The sequence below is a fragment of the Nesoenas mayeri genome (assembly GCF_963082525.1).
Source record: "Nesoenas mayeri genome assembly, chromosome: 13".
Classification (NCBI taxonomy): Eukaryota; Metazoa; Chordata; class Aves; order Columbiformes; family Columbidae; genus Nesoenas; species Nesoenas mayeri.
The window spans coordinates 19,751,855-19,775,200 of record NC_137550.1 but is presented as its reverse complement, the minus strand read 5'-3'; the positions used below and the strand labels follow the sequence as shown (position 1 = coordinate 19,775,200).

At 46.9% G+C, this 23,346-nt stretch overlaps 2 protein-coding genes across 2 annotated transcripts in view; one reads left to right on the top strand and one right to left on the bottom strand.

Moving 5' to 3' along the window:
- Positions 1–15,584, top strand: part of KIF4A (kinesin family member 4A) — a gene marked incomplete at its 5' end in the record, with an annotated part of 19,495 nt that extends 3,911 nt beyond the window's left edge. Inside the window, 26 exons of the mRNA XM_080352381.1 lie at positions 1,608–1,774; positions 1,995–2,089; positions 2,274–2,393; positions 3,604–3,779; positions 4,136–4,197; positions 4,842–4,977; positions 5,479–5,537; positions 5,746–5,851; positions 6,399–6,464; positions 6,763–6,948; positions 7,118–7,221; positions 7,504–7,648; positions 8,163–8,273; positions 8,987–9,070; positions 9,386–9,499; positions 9,715–9,870; positions 10,256–10,350; positions 10,783–10,912; positions 11,125–11,295; positions 11,653–11,760; positions 11,996–12,073; positions 12,162–12,269; positions 12,933–13,091; positions 13,848–13,967; positions 14,631–14,753; positions 15,306–15,584. Of these exons, the coding sequence (XP_080208507.1) occupies positions 1,608–1,774; positions 1,995–2,089; positions 2,274–2,393; positions 3,604–3,779; positions 4,136–4,197; positions 4,842–4,977; positions 5,479–5,537; positions 5,746–5,851; positions 6,399–6,464; positions 6,763–6,948; positions 7,118–7,221; positions 7,504–7,648; positions 8,163–8,273; positions 8,987–9,070; positions 9,386–9,499; positions 9,715–9,870; positions 10,256–10,350; positions 10,783–10,912; positions 11,125–11,295; positions 11,653–11,760; positions 11,996–12,073; positions 12,162–12,269; positions 12,933–13,091; positions 13,848–13,967; positions 14,631–14,753; positions 15,306–15,485 (3,159 nt within the window). The 3' untranslated portion in view covers positions 15,486–15,584. The remainder of the gene's footprint in view (positions 1–1,607; positions 1,775–1,994; positions 2,090–2,273; positions 2,394–3,603; positions 3,780–4,135; positions 4,198–4,841; positions 4,978–5,478; positions 5,538–5,745; positions 5,852–6,398; positions 6,465–6,762; positions 6,949–7,117; positions 7,222–7,503; positions 7,649–8,162; positions 8,274–8,986; positions 9,071–9,385; positions 9,500–9,714; positions 9,871–10,255; positions 10,351–10,782; positions 10,913–11,124; positions 11,296–11,652; positions 11,761–11,995; positions 12,074–12,161; positions 12,270–12,932; positions 13,092–13,847; positions 13,968–14,630; positions 14,754–15,305) is intronic.
- Positions 15,585–16,544: 960 nt separating this feature from the next.
- On the bottom strand, positions 16,545–19,989 carry TAF9B (TATA-box binding protein associated factor 9b). Its single transcript, XM_080352916.1, has 7 exons — positions 19,919–19,989; positions 19,665–19,746; positions 19,179–19,315; positions 18,973–19,107; positions 18,205–18,286; positions 17,525–17,638; positions 16,545–17,229 (listed from the first exon to the last, which is right to left on the bottom strand). The coding sequence occupies exons 1-7, from the start codon at positions 19,967–19,969 to the stop codon at positions 17,063–17,065; spliced, it is 768 nt and encodes a 255-aa protein (XP_080209042.1). The 5' UTR covers positions 19,970–19,989; the 3' UTR covers positions 16,545–17,062.
- Positions 19,990–23,346: the final 3,357 nt, after the last annotated feature.

The following is a 23,346-nucleotide window of genomic DNA, read 5'->3' as shown; positions in this document are numbered from 1 at the left end:
CAGGAGTTGGGCAAGCCTTATAATCTTTTAGTAAACTCAACAATGGGGAGCTGTCTAGGTCTGGCTTAACCTGGGATGCCATGACCCACTGCCGGAGAACACGGCACAGGCCAGTTCTCCGTTATCAGCCAGGCTTCTGTCTGCTTTGGAGACGTCTAAAACCACTTCTCACAGAAAACCCCCGGCCTGGTATCAAAAAACTGTCCCGTCCCACCAGGTGGGATGAAGGATGAGTTAACTGTGAATGTGACGCGTGCCTTGTCTCACCAAGTGAGATCAGGTGCGAGTTAACTCTGGGTATTTCTGTGCGGTAATGCAAAGTGAATGACAGACAGTCACTCCAGAGGTCTGATCCAATTATGAATTTAATAAAAGCTCTTGGTGGAATACAAATTACAAACACAAATTACAGCAATTAGTGACTTGGCAAAATTGAACTTACAATGGTCAAGGAGGAAAGAGAGAGAGAGAAGAAAAATGAAGTAGATATGTTAGACTAAGGTGTCAGAGAGAGAAATATATCACTGCTCCATAGGTTGTGCCATCCTCTGGAAGGGGGGGACACGCTGAAGATTTTGGTACATGCCACCACCTCATGTCGCATATGAGGTCGTTTTATAACCCAGTTCATTTACATGTGAGATAGGAGAGGATGGTTCATCTCCTCCCTCTGTTCACTCATCATGTTAATTAGGAAGACTCTTCTGGAAATGTGTCTGGGGTCTTTGAACTAAGAGAAAGTTCCTAGTACTGACCAGAAGTGAGTTGTTTTGCCTGTCAGGGCTTAGCTGTTGGTTTGTGGTTTCTTCTGGTAGTTGGTTGTCCAATTCATCTCCATCATCCCACTTAGGCCATGAGGCCTTCACAGCAACACTTAATTGCCTCTCTTAAAAATCTATGTGCATTTCACGAAACCTTGGGCAAGGAAAGATGTGTCTGCCTCCACAGGCATCTATCTTTTCTGCCCAAAGTGTCAAAAACTCGGTGTTTAAGGCATAACATCATTCTTTGTTTGAATTGGGATGGGGGGAGCACTTCAAGGTTGTCACACGAGTGTCTCCCTTCTTGCACACTGCTTTATATAAATGAAACTACTGATGGTCCTAAAGTTATTGGTGATCCTTAAGTTTGTTCAAAAAGCAACACCAATAGGGTCAGACATTCATGACAAAGCCACTTGGAAGTCCTAGTCTGACTATTTTTGAAGGCTGATTTAGGTGAATATCAGAATGTTGTACTTTAGGTCCCCACCGGATTTCAAACTCTGTTGCAAGCCTTGTCTTTTGGCAGATGTAGTGTGCAACAAAGGGATCCGAGGGGAAACTGTTGGAGTGCTCAGGTTCTTGGTGGTTTTGTACAGATGTGTGTTTATACTGTAGTACAGGAAATCATCGTGCTGCTTCTTGCTTTTTCTACCTGTTTTGTATCCATCAGCTGTGCTGCTTTCACACGGTTCCAGTTTGTGGGGTGGATTGTCCACTGTGGTACGCACGGCGTGGATGTGTGAGACGCCTGTACCTATGATCTGTTAATAGTTTTGTTTAGTGTAATCTTGTGCTGCTCACCGGGGAAGGAGAGGATAAATGCTGCTTTCTTCCTGGCTGCAGATTGTAGGGCTAACAGAAAGAAATGTCACCCATGTCCAAGATACTGTGTCCTGCCTGGAGCAAGGGAACAACTCCAGAACAGTGGCCGCCACAGCGATGAACTCCCAGTCCTCTCGCTCCCATGCCATCTTCACCATTTGCATCGACCAGAAAAAGAAAAATGACAAGTAAGTGTGATCACACAGCTGTTGGGAATCAGACTTACTCAAAATTTCATAGTCCTGTCATTCTCTCCTGGTCTTGGATCAACTCCTGCTCTTGAGGCAGTTAATTTCTTTGGCTGTCTCTGGTAAGAAATACATCTTTCAGCCAGGTAACCACTGGACTGCTCCTTCCCTAACTGCATGTTTACTCAAGAGAGAGTAAAATAAACTATTTCTACCACAGGAACACCAGTTTTCGCTGTAAGTTACATTTGGTTGATCTTGCTGGCTCTGAGAGACAAAAGAAGACCAAGGCTGAGGGAGACCGACTAAAAGAAGGTCTGTAGGAAAAGGGCTGGCATAGCTTGGGTTTCTTACCATTTTTGAGTTAATAAATTGAGTCCTTGTCAGGAAAAACAAAGCAGTTCTTTAACCTTTATAATGCGCTTTCTTTAGCCTTAAATTTTTGTAAAAAGGACATAAAATGACCAGTTCCTGCTCACTGTCATCTGTTTGCATGCAGGCATCAACATAAACAGAGGGCTTCTCTGCCTGGGGAACGTAATTAGCGCTCTTGGTGATGAAAACAAAAAGGGAGGCTTTGTCCCCTACAGAGACTCAAAGCTAACAAGACTGCTGCAAGGTAAGAGACAGGTGGTGATCAAGCCTAAATCTACAGATGTGCTTTAATTAACAAAGCACCAAAAAAACCAACAGCCATACAACTGCAGTTAAAAGTGTTGACAAAGGGATTACTTCTACTGTTTCTACTGCTTCAGTTCCTCTTCTCACTGCAGTGAGACCTTTCCTTTACTCTTCATTTTTAGGTTACAGATGCAGTGAGGCTCACTGATGGGTCCTGCTCTTTTGCAGTTCCTAGGTGATGGGAGGAAATTAGACAAATTCAGTGCTTTTTTTGAGGGAGGGAGAAGGAATATGAGAAGTCTGGAAGCAGAGGTCTGTTATTATGCCATGATTATAGCTGCTTGCTGGAGGTTGTCACAACCAGAATGAAGCTCAAGCTGTCTGTGCCTTCACTGTGCGCGTCATATTTGTGTTGTTTTCTTAGTCTGAGTATCTAGTCTTTGTGGTACTTAATTTTCCATAGTTGTGGTAGTCCTGGAATACGTTTAATTTAAATTAGCCTGTAGTGTGGGTATAGCTGTAGTAATGCAATTTACTGGGATTTTTTGGTAGTTAAATAGCTCAGTACAAAAAGTTAGGATCTTCAGTATTTTCCATATCTGAAAACATTTAATAAAAAGGAACTGTCTTATGCAGAGCTGGATGTGGAGCCCTTTCTTTTTCTGATCAAAAGTTTTTTATGTAGCCAATATGCGTTGGTGTACAACCAAAGGCTAAAATTCCATGCAGCTTGATGGTCTGAACAAACAGGTTCCTAGCCAATAATTCTTTAAATTTGAAGACTGTGAATTTGGATGTCTGGATATTCACGGAGGTCTTGAGTTGCTATAGTGTGGGAAATCAGAAAGAACTATGCCAGAAATTGTGCACAGAAATTACAGTAATTGCAGATGTTACTCAAGAGGACAACAAGATTACTGGGGATTCTGAAGTGAAATCATCGGTGCTTAGGGCTGAGATGTAACTTTGGAACTTTGGCTTTCAAAAAAAAGCTCTTAAATACTGACTGGGGCGGAGGACAAAGTAGGTGACAATGCCACACAACTACAGGTAGCTGTTGTGTGTTCATTGTCATCCACTTTCTGTATCTACAGCGAGATGTTTTCTACCTGTAGCGTGGATACACACTCACGTGGTTTTTGTTACCTCAGTGATGATATTTTTCTGGTTGTTCTTGCTCTCTCAAAGTGCTGTGTTTTCCTTCTCAGATTCTCTGGGTGGTAACAGCCACACTCTCATGATTGCCTGTGTGAGCCCAGCAGATTCCAATCTAGAAGAAACCCTGAACACCTTACGTTATGCTGACAGAGCAAGAAAAATAAAAAATAAACCAATTGTCAACCTTGATCCGCAGGCGGCTGAGCTGCATCATCTGAAGCAGCAGGTACTGGGTGCTTTCTTCAGGGGAGAGGAGCAGATCTGTCCTCTGTTCAAGTAGCTTAGGAAGCAAGCAAGGAGTTTCTCTCATGTGAGAGGTAATAGCAGAGCATTGGGTCAGCAAAGCGAGAGACCTGCCCTTCAGCTCCTTTCAGCTGTGTGTGCTGGCTTCGCATCCTCTGATCTGAGCATTTCTCAGGGAGCCCTTGGGTTTTTTTAGGAGTGAATTACATGAAATACTGTAGCAATGCGGTTCCTTTCCCCAGGTAATGCTAAAGAACAGTTGTGGATATTAAGGATTTTAATAGTGTTCCAGTTAGCACATGGGAGAGATTTACAAGTAGCAATTGTTTGTCTTTCTAGGTTCAACAGCTACAGGTGTTACTGCTGCAGGCCCACGGAGGGACCCTCCCCGTGTCCATCAAGTAAGATTTGTAGATTAATTCTCAATGATCTGGTGGCTGTCACACACCAGCACAGGCTCTAGATCTCCTTGCTCCAGACAGTGCTGGAGAGTGAGGGTAGAACAAACTAGTTGCTTTCTAATAGCATCTAGACAGTTTTTCTCTTTTTGTTCTTCTTTTTTGTCATGCTTACTGAAATTCCATGCAAAAATCTGTTGTAGGAAACATGAGGGGAACTAGGCAATGTCTCCTAACTATCTGTTTCTCAGACCTATCCATCCCTCTATTTTTCCTCTCCCCCACCCCTAAATATAGGGCACCATTGTTCTTAAAAGCACAAAATGGGGAGAAGAGTTGGATTCTGTAGGTTTTGTCTTCTGAGGATGTTTCAAAACCCAAGTACATGCAGTTTACAGACTTGCCACTGCTTAAACAGCATTATTGTTTCAAAAAAGGGTGTTTTCTTCTCTTGCAAATGTCTACTTTTGCTATGCTACATTACTTAACTTTTTGAATTCAGATTAGGCTTCCTCCAGTTAGTTCTGTTCATCTGCTGCAACCTATATCTATTGTAAGTTATTTAGGAAAGTTGAAGGTAATTTCAGTGCTGTTACAAACCTCTAGTGAAGTCACGTTTGCAAGCAAACTGGTTCTTAATATTTCAGTAGTATGGCGCCTTCAGAGAACCTCCAGTCCCTGATGGAGAAGAACCAGTCGCTAATGGAAGAGAATCAAAAGCTGAGCCAAGGGCTGAGCGATGCTGCTGGACAGACAGCACAGATGCTGGAGAGGATCATTCTGGTAAGGGTCAGGTACTCAGGAAGAGCTTTCAGTTGCATGGCTTCCCCCTTTTAGCTGAAGATTAGCCATAGGAGTTCCTGTACTAATGGTGTGTTAGGAATCTCTATCTTTAATGTTCCTTTCACATTTATTTCAAATCTCCAGCTATTAGTCAGAACCGAAAGTCCTCCAGAGCCTCTTGGAGCCTGTAGATCTGGTGATTCCAATGGGGAAAAGTAGGCCTGAATCTTGCAGCTCTTCTGTGGCTTTAGCATTTTCAATACCAACACTTGCATAAGTGCTTGCTCTCTTCTTTCTTTCTCACCCCACTCTGCTTTGTTTTCATTCATTGCTGTGAAAAAGTGTTTAGTCTAAACAACCTGCTGAGGATGATCATGCGAGTTCTTTTCAGTGCACTGATTTGCCAGAGTGACAACATATCTTCCACTAAAGTAAGCTAGCTGTTTTGTGACTTCTTGTGTCGCTTTTCCTACAATTCAGTGTATTTCTGACTTCTCTTAGACAGAACAAGAAAATGAGAAGATGAATGCCAAGCTAGAACAACTTCAGCAGCATGCTGTGTAAGTCTCTTTCCACGCCCCACTCATGCTGAGGAGATGTCTTTCAGCATTAAATGTTTTCGTCGGAATAAACTGGATGCAGTCAATTTGTGTTTGTTCATCCAGAGCTCGTTTGTATGTGCAGTGGGGAAAGTTGTTCCTTATTGGCACGTGTGACACAAATGTGCCATCTAACACTCAGAGACTCATCCCTGTGTCTGCGTTGCAGGTGCAAGCTGGATCTGCAGAAGCTGGTGGAGACTGTGGAAGATGAGGAACTAAAAGAGAATGTTGAGGTGATTCGCAATCTGCAACAAGTGTTGGCCCAGTTGCAGGTAAGAGTGAATCCAGAGAGAGAAGAGTGTGTGCCAGGTGAGTTTACTGTGGAAACCCAGGGTTCTTCTGCCAATCTGCTGAAGCTTTGCAGAAGCTTTGCTTAAGGAGCCCAGGAATTACACGCATTACATGACTTCAAAACCAGCTGCCCTGCTGGGCTTTTAATGCTGCAGAAAGGCCACTTGTGCTTGAGTGGCTGCACATGGTGGGACAAAAGGAGGAGTCTCCATAAAATAATCTGATAGTGGGAGATGAGCATGGATTTACAGTCCAAAAGCTGGGATTCGAGTTAGAAACTTATTAGTTTTAATGAGCGACTGAAATTGCAGAGACCTGAAATCGTTCCATAGAAGGTGCCAAATCTTTGTCTAATTGAGGAACTTCTCTGTTCTCACTTGTTAGACGTTTCCCCTGTTCCCAGACTCCTCACTTTTGTGAGGAGGTGGCTGCCAGTGCTGGAGTTCAGGGACAACTAGAAAGCAAGCCTTGTCCAGCTACTTCATTTTCCACTTTCTGCCAAATTTTTTTTCTCTTTGTCCTATATAGAGTGAAAATGCTGCTACAGTGGAAGCTGCTGCAGAGATGGGAAACTCTCCACAGGATGCTGCAGCTGTAAGTCAGGGGAGTCCGGCTGTGCAGAGCATGTTTTATCCCCCCATCACTCTTTTATTTGCATCCTTTGCTAGTTTTCTAATCCAAATCTTTGGTAAATAGCATGTGTCCCTTTTCTGTGTGCTGCCTTTTTACACTCTTAGTTGTTCAATGTGTTCAGGATCAATAGCCTGTTCTCATTTCTGAATATCTAACTTTTGATATAAAAAACGTATTGGAAGTGTTCTGCAAAAACTGTGCTCGTGGAGTGCAAGAGATTTTGAGCGGCCTCTCCTGCTCATCGCTGTGTCTCCTCCAGGATGCAGAAATGGGCCAGGACACCACGAGAACCTCGGATGACTTCACCACTCAACACGCTCTCCGTCAAGCACAGATGTCCAAAGAGCTGCTTGAACTGAATAAAGCTCTGACTCTGAAAGAGGCGCTGGCCAAAAAAATGGCACAGAACGATAATCAGCTGGAGCCCATTCAGTCCCAGTACCAGGTAAACTCTTCTGAAATAGTTCTGGTAAGGACGTGTTTGGTTTATTTTCCCTGATTAACGCAGCCGCTCCTTGCTGAGGAGGGAAGGGTTCGGAAGGGTTCAGAAGCTTTGCCTTGGGATGGAATTTCAGGGTTTTTATTTGGAGGCTTACTCCTCTTGTCGTTTCTAGACTAATATCAAGGATCTGGAGTTGGAGGTCAGCAACTTGCAAAAAGAAAAGGAGGAGCTGCTCTCTGCTCTGCACATGGCAAAGAAGGACATCAACCAAGCCAAGTAAGAGTGTGCAAAAAGGTGCTGATAGCACTGGAAACTGTGTTAATGCACCTGCAAAAATTCATTGTCTTGCATGTACTTGAAGTATTTGTAAAAGCTCTTATTTTGATGCAAATGCATCTCTTTAACATGCCATGTGAGTTGTATGAATTGCATGATGGCTTTAATCGGAGGGAAAGGTAAGAATACACAACCGCTTCATTTCCCATAAGGTGTCTCTAAAGTTGGAGAGCACTTGTTTGAGAATAATGGTAATTAGGTGGGTGTTTGGTTTCTTTGCAGACTGAGTGAACGGCGTCGGAAAAGACTTCAGGAGCTGGAAGCACAAATTAGTGAGCTGAAGAAAAAGCTGAATGATCAATCAAAGCTCTTGAAGCTGAAGGAATCTACAGAACGCACCGTCTCCAAACTGCACCAGGAGATCCGGGTAAGTAACCCCAGCCTGTGGTTCTCAGGCTTGCTCCAGTGCAGGCAAAGCAGCTTCCAGGCAGAAGGCGTTCTGCGGCGATTAGAAATGACACGCAGCAGGACGCAGCCAGCGTGCTCACACACACAGGTCTTGTTCAGGACCGAGCGCAGAGCCGGGCAGAGCAGAGCGCTCAGCCAGGCTGAGGCCTTTGTTAGCCATTGGCAGGTTATAGGATTTGCAGATACGGGTCTGGACAGGAATGTTGCATAAGATGTTTTTTTAATAACTGTTATTAAAAACACACCACACTCATGTTATGTTTGTTTCAGTTATGTTCCCACTCGTTCATAGACCAGGCCCCAAGGACATTTGCACATCATACGTACGGGGGCGGTTTTCCGACCCGACATACCATTCTCACTGGCCTGGGCTACCCCTTCTTACACTCCCAAATAACATACTTGTGTATAATCTGTCCGAGGCCCTTCAGCTGGGCCTTGCAAGTACTGGACAATTCTGTTCCAATTTTCAGGAAATGAAAAACCAGAGAGTTCAGCTGATGCGTCAAATGAAAGAAGATGCTGAGAAATTCAGGCAGTGGAAACAGCAGAAGGACAAGGAAGTGATCCAGCTGAAAGAACGGGTGAGCCCCCAACCTGCACCTCCCTCCAAAGAGTGAAACACACCATGAAAGCCTTTGCTGCAAGGCTTTGTTTAACTTGCGAGCGTCTGAAAAACATCTGGGCAATGCTTTGAAGATAACATGAGTTCATCTGGCTGCCACCTTTCAGCAGTTGTTGTAAATTGACTCGCCCGCTTGTGTCTGGCAGTCTTAAAGCTGTCAACACAGACATCACGATTCAGCTCTAAAGCAGAAGGCAAATATATTAATATTTGTAAGTATTTCAAATTGTAGGATTTGGCTGCAGAATGGGAGGTATTGAAACTTTCAAAGAAATATTGAATCTGCAGGTAAACAGTGAGAATTGTTCATGAAATCCAGCTGTCTTGTAGCATTCAAGTGTAATAGGCAGCAAACATCTGTACCTCTGGAGTCCCGGTCTCCCAGAAATTCTTCTGGGGGAGCTTTTCTTCCCAATACGTCGGGACACTAAGTCTTAAATTTCTGGCTTTCAGTCTCTTACAACCTTCAGAGTCCTTAAACCTTTTGGATGGGAAGCGTGGAGCCCCTTCTTATCTCAAAGCCTGTAATGATCAGTGAAACTGGTGCCATCAAACGTTTGCCTTGCAGAGCAGCAAATGGAATTATTCTGTTCCAAGAAGCCCGAAACTGGCAATAGGTATTATTGTGTTTTGTCATTTTTTTTCCCATTTGTCTTAACTATTTCCCTGCAGGATCGCAAGAGACAGTACGAGCTCCTCAAGCTGGAACGTGATTTCCAGAAGCAGGCCAATGTACTTCGGCGCAAAACGGAAGAGGTGAGGAGCGGATATCCCCCAGAAACTCCCAAACCGTTCCTAGAGGTCTGCAAAGTACAGTTGGAGGTTGTAATAGGACATGCAGAAGCTTCTTAAAAGCGGTTTAGAGATCTGGAAATAGGTGGTTTTCTCCCTGTAGAAAAACCCCGTGCTTCTGGCTTGTAGGCTCTGAGGGATTCTGGTTAAACCTGCTCCCTAAAGGGTAAATTTCCCTGTGTCCCGATGTCTGGCTGCACTGTGTTTACCTCCTGGTTTCAGCTGTTGCACATGAAGTGAAGTGACTACTGTTCAGCTTTTGTGTGAAATGTTTTACAGGCAGCAGCCGCCAACAAGCGCCTGAAGGATGCTCTGCAGAAACAACGGGAGGCTGCAGAGAAACGGAAGGAAACTCAAAACCGGGGAATGGAAGGAATTGCTGCACGAGTAAAAGTAGGTGATACATGTTGTGCGAATATTCCACCAATGAGCAAATTGAGTTTTAACTCGGTGCTGCTGGGGTTGACGGCTGGAGAGCAGAGGGGAGAAACATGGAGTTACCTACTAAAGGAGGCAACGTGATTATTGAACTTGTCTATGAGGGCATTTCAGAAGGTGCAGTTCTGAAGTTGAGACTGCAGTAAACTCCTCTTTCTTTTTCCGTTCAGAGCTGGCTTGCAAATGAAGTAGAGGTTCTTGTTAGCACTGAAGAGGCTCGACGGCACCTTGCAGACCTGCTGGAGGACAGAAAGATCTTGGCACAGGAGCTCCATCAGCTTAAAGAGAAGAAAGAGGCTGGAGAAAACCCACCTCCAAAGCTGCGGGTAAGAGAGGGAAATACCATTTTCCCTGTCCCACAGCTCTGGCTGTTCAAGTACTGTCACTTGGTCCCTCCTCTCTGACCTTTCCCTTCAGAAGGTGGGATGGAGATGGTTCCTCTCTGGAAGAAAAGGGCTCATGTTGTTACTGTCCCCTGGCATCTCAGGAAAACAGAGTTGCTGATGTAACTTGTTAATTAATGCAACACATCTGATGGATGTGGGTGGGTCGCGGCCCTTCTCAAAGACTTGATCCTTTCGAGAAGGAAAAATGGAATTTAAGCTACAGAGGGATGGCTCCTCTTTACTGAAATGTCTGTAATTGGAAGCCCAGTCCTGCGTGCATTTCTTCACATATTGCTCATTTCTGTCCTTTGCTCTAATCCCTCAGAGACGCACCTACTGCATCACAGATTTGCAGACACCAGAGCTGGACCTTTCCCTATCAAAGCAGATAGAAAGCCTGGAAACTGAGATGGGGCTCAGGTAAGGCAGCACCACAAAGCTGATTTGCATGGCCTTGCCTTCGTTTTCTTCCCCATCTCTACCTACAGTTCTTCTGTGGCAATCAAATAAATTACTGACAGTGAAAAAATATGAAGTAAGGTCATGTGGTTTCTCCTGGTTTGATTCTTTTTTATTTCAAAATGTGGGGATGTGAGGGCACTGCTTGGTTGCTAAAATTGCTTTGTGCTTAAATGTTTGTGAGCATCTCTGTGTGAGGGAAACACTGTACTTTTAATTGGAAGTGTGGAGGGGAGGAGAAGCTCCCTGGTGTAGCCTTGCACACTGCAGCTGCTTCCCTGAGCACTCAAAATTTTAACTGGAACTGTTTTGTCTGATGTGCTGGTGCCAGCCCAGACACTAGCCCAGGTTTTCTCCTGTGTCATAATCTCAAATACACACGTTCTTCCAAAGGAGTGCCCAGATAGCGGATCTGCAGCAGAAACTCTTGGATGCTGACAGTGGAGATCGAGTGAAACAGCGTTGGGACAGCATTGCAACAATTCTAGAGGCTAAATGTGCTTTGAAGTATCTCCTTGGAGAGGTAACTTCTGAATTTTCCTATTTTATCACTAAAAAAACAAAGGTTTTAAGTGCTTAGCCAGAAATAAAAAGATATGACTTACAGGCTGATAGCAGAGATGAATTGAATCAAAATGCTGCTGTGCTGGGTGAGGTTGATTTCGCCTTCACTGAAGTGTGTCTGCCCAACACTCAGGAAACATGGAACTCACTCGTCTTGCTCTTGTCTTCCAGCTGGTCTCCTGCAAAGTGCAGGTGAGCAAGTTGGAGAGCAGCCTTCAGCAGAGCAAAGCCAACTGCTCGGACATGCAGAAGATGGTGACTGAAGAGCAAAACCACAGGGCGGAGATGGAGGCCGAGTTCCAAAATCAGTGTTTGCTGCAGGAGCAACAACACCAGGAGAAGGTAAAACAGGAGGGATGGACATCTTGAGAGCTCCTGTGTCTTGGCTCTGATTCCCAGATCTGCTCAGAGATAAATGCAAAGTGTTGTGCTGAAACCAGCTGTGAGCTGGTCGAGGTTTGGTGAAGTCTTGCAGGACAGCTGACAAAAACCCAAGAAATCTCCCCATTTATCTTCTGTTTTATTTGATAACTTTTAGTGATGCTTTAAGTGAGGACATCATACTTGAGCACCAGATAACTTTTGAAGTAGATCAGGGCAGAATCACGCTGAAAATGGCAGAACTAATATTTCTGAAATTGCGAAGGCCTTAGAGCTGCCAGGAATTCACGCCTGTTTGCTCTGTTAATTTGCTTTTAGGTTCTGTACCTGCTCAGCCAACTGCAGCAAAAAGAAACAGCAGAGAAGCAATTGGAAGATTCACTGAATGAGCAAGAGAAAAAGCTGCAAGAGCGAGTCAAGTTCCAGGTGGAGTGTTGGGATGTGGCTTTGGGGGAGATGTGGCCATCGGGGATACCTGTCGCTCGGAGCGGTGGCTTTAGAGTGAGGAAGGTGCAGGAGGATGGAGAGTGTTTCCATTTGTAGCTAAAATTGTTCTCAATTCACTTGGTTCCAGGGGATAATTGTTATATGAGTTGGAATAAGCCTGGGGGGGTTCATGTATCTTTTTCTGTATTTTCTTCCATTAAATAAATGTAAACAGGAGGAAGAGCTGGAGAAAATGCGGGAGATCTGTGAGAAGAACCAAGAGCTTCTGCAGGAGAATGAAAATCTTAAGCAGGTAGAGATCTGTGCAGACATAAGTCATAAGAGCTTCGTGGCAGCTGGGTTAATGAATTTGCAAAACTAACTTCTGTCCCTCTTAACAGAAACTGCTGCTTATCCAGGTTGCCAGTGGACAGAAGATACGTCACGCTCAGCAAATGTCATCCGAGTCCCCAGATTCTTCTTTTGACTATATTCTACCCAAATTAAAGGTGCTGCATCCCACTTCTCTTGCTTGTATTGTACCTGGGTTCTTTCCAAAAGACAGTCTTGGCCAGTAATAATCTTGATTTCTTCCTCCTAAGTTGCCTTTTATAAGGCATCTTGTTCCATTTATTGAAGTGGGCCAGGTCTCTACTTCAGACAGCCCCGCTGATACCCGTTTTCAGAACACTGCTGAAACTACCTTGTGTTACTTTTTGGATTTAAAAAAAAAGAGAGGAAAAAAAACCCCCAACTTGTTTCCATCTGGCTCTGTGTCCTCCTCAGGAACCCAGGTGGCTTCTCTGCAGCACTTCCAGTCTCTGAATGATGGAGCAAAGCATCTGTCACAGAAACTGTAATCACTGCCTTGTGAAAGGGATGAATCTTAGTGCTGGGAGGAATAAATGATCTGACACTATTTTGCCAAGACTGTGACACCAATCTATTAACTTTCCAAGGCTTTGTCAACTCTTTTTTTTAAACTCTAGCAGTTTAAATTGAATTTTTAATCCCTGACAACTTGATCTTTTGTTTTTCCCCTCACCCTCCATCCTCCTTGGCTGCCTGAGGGGAATGGGGCCGTGGTTTGGGGCCCTCTGAAGTGCCCTTGTAAAACATAAACCCGCTGTTTGTTCTTCTGGGGCCTCAACCTTTGTGATTTCTGCATGTAGCCAAAGACTGGCCGGCAAACGACAGCGAAATCGCGTGGCAGGTGCCCAGAAATGCACGTGGAAGAGCTGTTCTCAGACTCGGACACTGGAGAGGAGGCAGAGGATGCCGAGTGGCTTCCAGTAAAACCGGGCAAAGGAGCAAAGAAAGTCGTGATCGGGGTAAGATCTGGTTACCTGTGGCTTGTTCTTCGCTGGGAGTCACTTGCCTTTGTCCTTACGGATCTGGTGTGTGTAGAGAAACTGTGAGACGGTAGCATCTCCACCATTGTTCTGTAAAGCCTTTATATGTTGTTTATGTTGGTTGTTGGGGTAGATTATGACACATTTCATGACAGAGTCACTGGAAATGTCAGCAATTACCGCAGGAAAGCTTAAGAATTTTAAGCTCAAGCTTTAGTTCCTTTCACTGGAGCTTTCCAACCTGATAGATCCTGAATGATGGTACTAGGGGTGGTCTGGGTTTTGGGGAGTTCTTTTTGGCCGTGTTGCAGGAAGGAGCGTTTGCGGTTCTTCTGTGTTCATTTATGCAGCGCAGTAGAACCTGAGTGCAAATTCCGGCTCAGTTCAGAACTGAGTTCAGAATCACAGAATCACTTGGGTTGGAAAAGCCCCTCAAGATCGAGTCCACCCGTTCCCCCAGCCCTGGCACTGCCCCATGGCCCTGAGAACCTCATCTCGGACTAAGAGAAGATGCTTTGGTAGGAATACTGAAGCAAGAGTTGGCTCTGTAGCTGCAAAGATCTGGTTTTTTATTCCTGGGATGCAGGACTGACAGTGAGACAATGAAAGGTCCCTGGCAGCTTAGGGCTGGTCCCATCCTTTCAATTGCTGCCAGCTGTGGCCATCTAGACTCAGTCTATAAAACATGAAGCTCTTTCTACACAGAACTCTCTTTTTCTGTTGTTTTTCCCTTAGTGCTCCTGCAAGGGCTACTGTGGGAACAGGCGCTGCGGCTGCAGGAAGCAGAAGTTGGGCTGCAGCGACAGCTGCAGCTGCGACTTGTTCACCTGCAGGAACAGGGACCCCGGCGTGCGGGTGAGCGGGGCTGGGGGGCCGACGGCCAGACTGTCAGCGGTTTGAGCAAAGCTGGCTGCACAGCGCAGCGCTTGTGCTGTTAGTGGTTTGTCAACACCGTCCTGAAACATGTAACGTTGCTGGAATTCAGTGGTGAGCAGTGGGAACTGAGTACAGACTTTTCCACTGCAGTACCAGGAATATAGAGATTTGTACAATGTCCCAAATCCCAGATTTCCCCACTTGTCAGCCCCGAGTCTGAGACAAACAATTTAAGTCTTCCTTATGCACTTAGTAAATGAAAATTGTGTCTTTAGCTTTAAATGGCACAAAAACTTAACTAGTTTTTAGGGGGTTTGTTGTTTGGTTTTGTTTTAAGAACAGAAGGGTGATTTAGGGAGGGGATTGTAGCATCAGGAAGGTTCATGAGCAACTGATGGTAGTGAGAACTCTTGATAGAAGAGTCTGCTGCACTCTTGGAGATTTGAAGTAGAGACCACCCGTAGTAATTATTTAATTACTGTTTTATGAAACCAGTTGCCTGACAAAGGTGTCCAGCATCCTGTACTAGGAATTACTTGACAAGCTGCTGGCTTGGAGACCCCTGATATTCCTTTAGCGGTGGGTGGGGAAGGAAGGGGGGGTTACATATTGTAGAAATGTCTTTAAACTTTGCTGCCCCAGGACGCTTTACTGAGCGAGGACCAAACACGGGAGTCAGAAGGTTCCTTCAAACTTGAAGACCTCAGTGAAGTGACTGCAGGAGGGACCTTCTTTCAGCCTGTGAATATCACCTCACCCTCGGAGGTACTGCCTGACGCTGGAATAAACAAACAGTGGTTCTGAATGTGCGCACGCCTTAGTTAGGGCTAGGGACAGATCTTAAGGAAAAAAAGACCCCAAATGATAGAGTGCTGGCAGGAAATTCCAAACAGACTACAGCTGTCAAGCCAGCTTGTATTTAAGCTTTGAGTCTGTGTATCTAAGCTTTGAGTTTGCTGAATTGTTAAGTTTTCGTACTAAAACTTTGCCACGTGGGTTTCACACACTTTCCTGCTGCACCTCCCAGCATTCAGAGGCTGGTGATGGAGGGGCCGTCTGTCTACATCCAGAGTGACCCTTCTTCAGCCACTGGGTGCTCAGACTTGGCAGCTGTAATTTCACCTCAGCTGAATGAATCCTCTCATCCCACATGTGCCCTCTGCGTGCTATTCCAGACGCTGTCTCACGAATTTGTCCTCAGAATTTTGTCGAGTAAAGAAATGAAGCAATTCTTGCTGTGTATGCGCTGCCCCGAGCTCGGGCGCGAGCTGCTGCTGCAGGGCGGCTCCAGAATCCTCCCCTGTGTTTTTCCGCCAGGTGCTGAAGGACATCACGGACCAGGAGGTGTCCCTGAGGAAGCCCAGCGCTGCTGCCGCCCTCACGAGGGACGAGGAGGCGCGGGAGAACCAGGTACCGCTCGGCAAGAGGAAGAAGAGGATGCTGAGCAGCAACACCAGCTTCTTCTCGGGCTGCACGCCCATCAGGGAGTTTGAGTGACAAGCCCAGGGGCTGTTCTCAGGCGGTGCATTAGACCCTCACTAGCACTATGTCGATAATTGTTGTGATTTTAATTAGTTTTTGTAGCTTTAATAAATGTAGTAAAACCTTGCTGACTTCTAGTTGGACGTGATTACGTGCATGGTACGATCTCTACAATTAAAATGGATCTCTGAGCTCTTCTAGCAGCTGCTTTTCTTGCAGGGGGAGCACAGGGCCGCTTGCAGCGTCAGTGGGAGAAGTGGGGAGAAGGTTTTACGGCGCACTTAAACACAACCAGTAAAACAATTAACTCGCATTCCTGACAAGCTGCTTGATTTGCAGAGAGGCGACACACAGGAGCATGTAACATGTACTGTAAAACTCGCAGATAACACCTTGATAGCAAACATTAGCATTCTCTACTGCTAATTTCAACACTCGTGCTTCCTCAGCTTCTAAGTTTTCAACCTGCTTATTGATGGCCTCTTGAAGATGGGCAATAAATTGCTTGTAATTCTCATTGGGACTCTAATTAGCTTCTTTATCTCCATTGCTTGACCTTATCCCCTAATTTCTGCCCTATATTATCCCAAAGTTCAAGTTTAAAAGCCTTCTCAGTTTCTGCCGGGTAGCTGTTTAAATATATATATATATATACATACATATATATATATATATAAAAAAATAAATAAATGTTCTCTGAGGTGTGTGTGGGGAGTGTGTGTGTGTATATATATATATATTTTATATATTTTTTTTTTTTTTATATATATATGTATATATATATAAAAATGTTCTCTGAGGTGTGTGTGGAGAGTGTGTGTGTGTATATATATTTTTTATATATATATATTTTTATATATATATATATATATATAAATGTTCTCTGAGGTGTGTGTGTGGAGAGTGTGTGTGTATATATATTTTTTATATATATATATATATATATATTAAAAAAAAAAAATGTTCTCTGAGGTGTGTGTGGAGAGTGTGTGTGTATAGATATATATATAGATATAGATATATATATATATACACACACACACACACATATATAAAAATGTTCTCTGAGGTGTGTGTGTGGAGAGTGTGTGTGTATATATACATACATGTATGTACGTATGCATATAAAAGTACCAGTTTGACCAAGCGATAAGTGGGACGTGCAGCGATTCGGAAATAAAGAACAAATCCTGGCTGGCATTTTACCTCCTGTCTCACAGCTATTTGGGTAAAAAGAAAGGCTGGTGTCCCCCAGCCCCGCCCCAGCTCACCCAGGGCTCCTTTTGGCGTTATTCACAATAAATCTGTGTCACACCACCCAGCGTTTCCTAAAAATCACTTTTACTTGGCGCGGGGCAGAACTGGCAGAACTCACGGACACGCGTGGAGAACGGGGCAGGAGAGCCACGGTTCTGCTGGCACAGCGACCGAGGGGCAACAGACACCATGGACGACAGGACAGATCAGCTGCTTTCTCCTCTTCCCACCCAGCTGTGAATTAACAGCATTTACACGCTCGTCACAAAGAAATCTCGGCAAAACCCGTCAGACTCAATAGGTGGCTGAGGACGGGACGGGATGGGACAGTCTCATCACAAATTGTCGTAGTCGTCGTCGTCTTCGTGCTTTCTCTTCAGGGGGTTCGAGTCGTTCGGTGGATTCTGTGACGAAACCATGTTTGTGGTAATAAGAATGTTCTTCGGTCCAATTAATGAAGGATTAATTAGAACATTCTGAACTGTTGGAGTAGTTGGTGTGGCTGTGAAAAAGAAAAAGGAGCTTAAGTAAATGAGAATTAATTTTCCTCGAGTGAAAGAGAACGTCCCAGGCAATAAAGCAGCACGATGCCCCAACATTCTGCGCCAGAAACCCCTAAACCCTGGAAAAAGCCACGCGGAGAAACAGGCAAATGCTGGCTGGGGAAACCTGCCCGAAGCGGCACGTTCCACAGCCACATTCTTACTGTAAATTTAATTTCCCTTCTGCTAAAAACAAACCCAAAAAGTGGTTTTGCCCCAAGAATCTGTGTTTTTTTCCCCCGCTGGAGTTTTTACCTGACTTGATGGCCGCCTGGGACGAGGGGATCTGCACCGTGAACCTCTGGCCCGCCAGGGACACCGGCGTCCCCACCTTCGCCGACACGGACACCGTCTGCGCGGCCGGCGTGCCTGCAACCCGACAGCGCGCCGTCAAACATCCACACGTTTGCCAAAACACACTTTACAAAAAGAATAAAACTATTTGCCCGCGCGAATTCGGTTTCAGAGCAGAACTTGTTATTTTCAAAGCAGAGGAGCACACGGAGCTGGACACACAGTCGGGTTTTCAGGCACATTTACCTGCACAATTCCAGGCTGCAAACACACACTAATGTGCTCGTGCTCAGCTGCAAATTTAGTGAACCTTTTAAAATTGGGTTTTATTCAGTGCTATTTGTAGTTCAGTGCAGCGCTGAGGCAAAAACCGCAACCTTACGTGAGTTACTTGAATTGTCTCTTCAAGTATTGAAATTATCACAAATGCGGGAATAAGAATACGGTGTCAGTAATGTACATATGTATCGAGATATAGTATTTTTTAAATGAATCTAATTTTCCTGATGCTGTTTGCTAAGATGTTAAACAATACGAAGCTCAGGTGACACCCAACACGTCCTCAGTGCTTGAAACGTTTTAAATTGTTCCTCAGTGTTTTTTCCCTTCAAGAAATAAAGGTGGGGAACTGCGTTTCCTACCTAAGGTGGGGGTGCTGGGCCGGCTGCTCACGGCACCCACACTGAGCCGCGGGACCGTGATTCTGCCCGCAGAGGAGGAGACCTGGCGAAAGAGAACATTCTGTTCAGCATCCCCCTAGAAATCAACAGTTCTGAACACGAAATAAATTAAGCTTCTTCCTGCAAAACCCCAGAGAGCCCGTTTTGGAGCAGCAACACACAGTTTACGTGCCAGCACCGCAGTTCTCAAGTGATTTTGTGGTGTGAACACACAGCGAACAGCGCGCGGGGCCATCGAGGTTTTACAGTGGCTACCAGGAAGAATCCAATATTTTAATCAACAATTATTACTCCACTCTACACTCGGCAGCCAAGCACATCCCATAGCAACATCCAGAACCTCCATTTTTAAGATTCTTTCTTTAAAACGGGCAAAATAAACTCCTACGCATCAAGACAAGCAGCATTTTCCAGCAAGCAAGGTAAATCTTTTCCCTCTAAAGCAGAAACAACTGAGGTCTAAGTACAAAATACCCTTCAGTATCTCTACTTTTGCCTTTTACAATTTGATATTCAACTTGACCATTTTGCCTTAACACTAAAAAATTCACAGATGCGTTTAACGGTTCACGTCGCACTGCAAATGGAAGAGCAATAAGAACAGCTGCAAATTCCTACAGACAATGGTCGTGGTTTCAAACGCTCCTTGACACACACAGGTCAGCGTTTGCCCTTCGGACACGTGGGAAACTCGAATTCCCGACAGAAACCGCGAGACTCTTTCCTCACCTTCTTCTGCAGGGACTTGAGGCGGTAGTTCGGGGCCGTCAGGCAGTACCTGTCAGGCGGCAGCCGGGGTCCGGAATACGGTTTGATCAACGGCAGCGGCGTCTGGTTCTTCTGCCTCGCGATATCTAACAGGAACTGCAGGGACAGGGTTACACTCCCACCCGCGTCTCGTCGCTATGTGTGTTTATCGTGGTGGTTTTACTCACGTCTCTGGGCGGGGGGGATGTGAACGACTGGTCCGTCCGGCACTGGATCGCCAGCCTCACGTCGTCTGCGTCCACATTGGATTTCTTTGCATGGCTTGAGTAAATTTTTGCGTCTTCCAGTATCGTGGTCACGTACCCTTGGAAAAGCAGAACCTTTAGAATCGGTTTGGTTGGAAAAGCACTTTGAGATCGAGTCCAACCACCCCCCACACCCCGGTCCCTGAGAACCCCATCTCTGTGTCCTGCAAACCCCTCCAGGGATGGTGACTCCAGCACTGCCCTGGGCAGCCTGTTCAATGCCCCACAGCCCATTCCGGAGATAAATTGTTCCCAATAATTAACAGAAAGACAGTTTCCCCTCCCGTCGCACCCGCCTGTCACCGAAAGCGCGGTTCCCTCAGGAGTTATTAAGGCTGACAGGCCCCCCCAGGGCCCCAGGGCAGCGTTTCCCTCCCCAGGCTCGGCAGAGCCCCCGGCCCCGCTCACTGTAGGTGAACTCCAGCATCTGGTTGATGACGCGCGGCTCGTACTCCGTGATGCCCATGTCCTTCAGGATCTGCGCCATGACCTGCAGGCCGGAGAGGCACCGCTCAGCTGGGCCGCGCTCCCCCGGCTCCCAGCTCCCGGCCCCCCCGGCTCCCGGCCCCCCCGGCTCCCGGCCCGCCCGGCTCCCGGCCCCCCCGGCTCCCGGCCCGCCCGGCTCCCGACCCGCCCGGCTCCCGGCTCCCGGCCCGCCTTACCTGCGCGTCTTTCGGAGCGCTCTTGGGAGACGCCATCTTCGCCGGCTCCATCGCTTCCGCCTCCTCCGAGAGGCCGCTTCCGGTCATGTGAGCGGGGGGCAGCCCGAGGACGGGGGTTGCCATGGAGACGCGGCCTGGCCGCGCCGGGCGGGGGCCGGAGCGGGAGAAGCCGCGTCCCGGCAGCAGCTTGTGCGGCGCAGACGTTGTTGTTTCTCCGCCTTCCTGCGCCAAAGCAAACAAGCCCTCGAGGGCTTTAACAGCCACAAACGGTGGCGCCGGTGTCCCCCTGCTTGGGGGGGAGGGGAAGGCCCAGGCCTCAGAGCGAGCCCCTGGGCCCCCTCCAGGATGCTGGGTTGGACTGGGCTTCGATCCTGCTTGTTATCGTTCAAAACCTACATTTCTGAAATGCTGAAATTCTTATTTGTGAAAACACCTGTGGAGACAAAGTGAGACATGAAGACAGAGACAAAGTGAGACGTGAAGGCACAGCCCAAGCCGGATGGGCTCGGGGCACTGTCCCCTGTCCCCACGGGGGCAGTTCGGCACAGCCCATGCGAGGACATGTCGCTTCATTAACCGCTTGGACGGCCACTTTATACATCGTCAGCATTCCCGGGACTCAGGAAAAACACGAGTATTGGCAGCAGGACTTGATAAGTTTGTTTTCACGGCAGCCAAAGGATCTCTATGTACTTTCCACCCAAGTCTCATCAAAAGCCTTTCTCTCCGTTTCTGGGGCAAAACAAATTGTTGTCTTGTGATTTTGTCCATCAGGGGAACGAGCAGCACACGAGGAGCAGCTGCAATAGTGTCGTCATCCACCACGATGCCCAAACGGGGCGCGGGCTGGAGGAAGGAGACACGTCCCTGCCAGACCAGCCCACGGAAACGGGGGGAGACGCCAACGTCCCCCCCGAGCGAGGAGCCACAGGCACCCGCCATCGCGCTGACTCATGCCTGCGAGGCGTCGCAAAATGTCCCAGCAGCAGCGACACTCTCTCTCTGCTTCAGTTTCACACCAGAGAGCCGGACACTCGGCCCGGGTCGATTTACGTACCCAAAAACGGGAGAACGCGCGTCCGACACGTGCTGGCGCTGGAGCGTCGGGCGGCCAGCAGGGCTGTGCTGCGGCTCTTTGGCGGGGAGCGCCGCAGCGCTGTCGGCCAAGTCATTTGACTTTCATGAGTCAGAGTAGGTTACACAAAAACATCCTGCGAGGAGGGAGCAGAGGATGAATTCCAGACACTGACCTTAGACAACAAACAAAACCCACTTTTTCCCCTTGTTTTAGGGAAGAGGGGGAGGGCGGCTCTTCCAACCTGGGCTGGGCGCAAGCTGTGGATCAGGCTGAACCTTGGCATTGCCAGGCTGTCTGCTGTCACTGCCACTTAATCCCCATGCAGTAAAAAAGCAAGCTACTTTGTACTGCCGAAGGGCTCTGGATTTAACCCCCAAAAGCAAGCAAAGCCCTTTCTGTCCTTCAGATCTGTCTGCACTGTGACTCCCCTTCCCCACCAGCGCTGCTGTACAGCAGAGACTCTCTGTGCTGAGCAACATGACTGAGAGCTGCTGGGACTCACAACTTTTCTGCATTTCCCGCTGCCCTGCGGCGCAGCCGTCCTCCCTCTCTGCTCAGACACCGGGGTTCCTTTTGGTGCTGGAAAACAGGAAATCGGGTCACAGCACGGCCAGGCCGAGCGCCGGCTCCTCCGGCTGCCGCCTCCGAACCGGGGACATTCATCAAAAAGCAACTGTGTCCCAGTTTGGAGCGATCTGGGTGAAACGGGGGCGACAGCCGGGGCTGTGCCATGCACAGGGAGCAGCATTTAACTCACCAACACAGCGTGAAGCATTGGGAATTTCTTCTTAGATTTTTGTAGAGGTGTTTAAGGCGCAGCAAATGGAAGTTTGAGATGTTTAGGTGCCTAAAGCTCTTGGAAAAACAACCACTTCTACCTCTTGGAAAAGGCAGCAAAAATCTCCCCAACACTCCAAGCGGGCATCTGTCAGCACAACGCGGCCACTGTGTTCAGCGCTGACCTTTCCAGCCTAAATCCCCCGCTGCTTGGCTCTACAAAATACTGGCTTTCGTCTAATCCTTCAGACAAGGAAAACTGCATTTTGGAGACTGATGTCCAACTAATGGCTTTCCCGTCCTATCTTAATAATGTCATTAAAGTTCTGCCAGGAGAAATTTCTCACTTAGCGGCATGTGGCGGGTGGAAGCTCAAGTGGGAAATGCCCTAAGTAAACAGGGCGCGATGGAAAGTTAGATAACTGGCCCAAACGGGCTAATTACATCTCCAGTATCAAAAGGTTATCAGTATCAAAAGGATACCCGAGGTGTTCCCTGCCTGGGAACCACAGACACTTTTCACGGGGTGAGGAGAAAAGCAGAGTGGGGGTACGTGAATGAAATTAAATGTGGTGCAGCGTGTCGGCGGAGGAAGAAGGATGACGGCAGGATGGGCAGCACGAGAATCAGGTGCAAACAGTCAGGAGTCTCAAGCCCATTTCCTCAGAAATTGTGCCTTGTGTCAGGGAACTCCGGCACCCACTTACGAAAATCATTTACAGTCTTTAACTGATCACATAAGGATTGTTGTGTAGACGCTTGGTGCTTGGACACTCACCTGGGAACGCATTTCTCTTCCCACCATCCAGGTTTCTGTCGGGGGACAAGGCCGCCCCGGCCCTGCCGCAGCACTTCAGCCTCGCCACACGCTCCTTTTCCGCCTCGGGGTTCCATAAACGCATCTTTCACAGCCGCATTTCACACAAACACATGGAAGCCACGAGCAGAGCCCTGGACGCCACCAGCAGCCTGAATGTCCACAAAGCTCCGGTGCGGGGATTTGCCTCAGTTCTTCAGGACCAGACGCTTTAATCACAGACCTGTAAAACCTAATTCAGGTGACTTTCTTGCCACAGAAGGCAAGAGCCATGGAGCAGAGGTTAAGGCCAGGCCGGCTGGTTACGATCTGTAAGGTTCTTGGAAGGAAAGCGGTAAGAAACACTCATTTTGTGGGGCTACAAAAGCATTGCCTTCTTCCTAAAGAAGAGGACGGTGTTGCACAAAGGTTCTCACAAATAACTCTTCTTCCAGAAAGACTTTTTTAAGACAGCTCTTAATGACACTTAATAACGATGCTGGACATGCTTCTTCACCTTAAATTACATACCACGCAACCGACTGCTCTCAAACGAGATTAAAATCTGCAAAAAGACACAACCACCTGGTAGTCAAATTTGAATACATTTGTATTATTTATTGGCTGTATTAAATATATTATCTATTTGATAGTTACAATTTAGTAATACAATGCATGGCAGCTTTAACATAAGCTTGAGATACCTCAACATTACGATACAAGAAAACTGAAGATACCTAATACATTAATGCCACTCGGGTACATCGTTCTGGAATG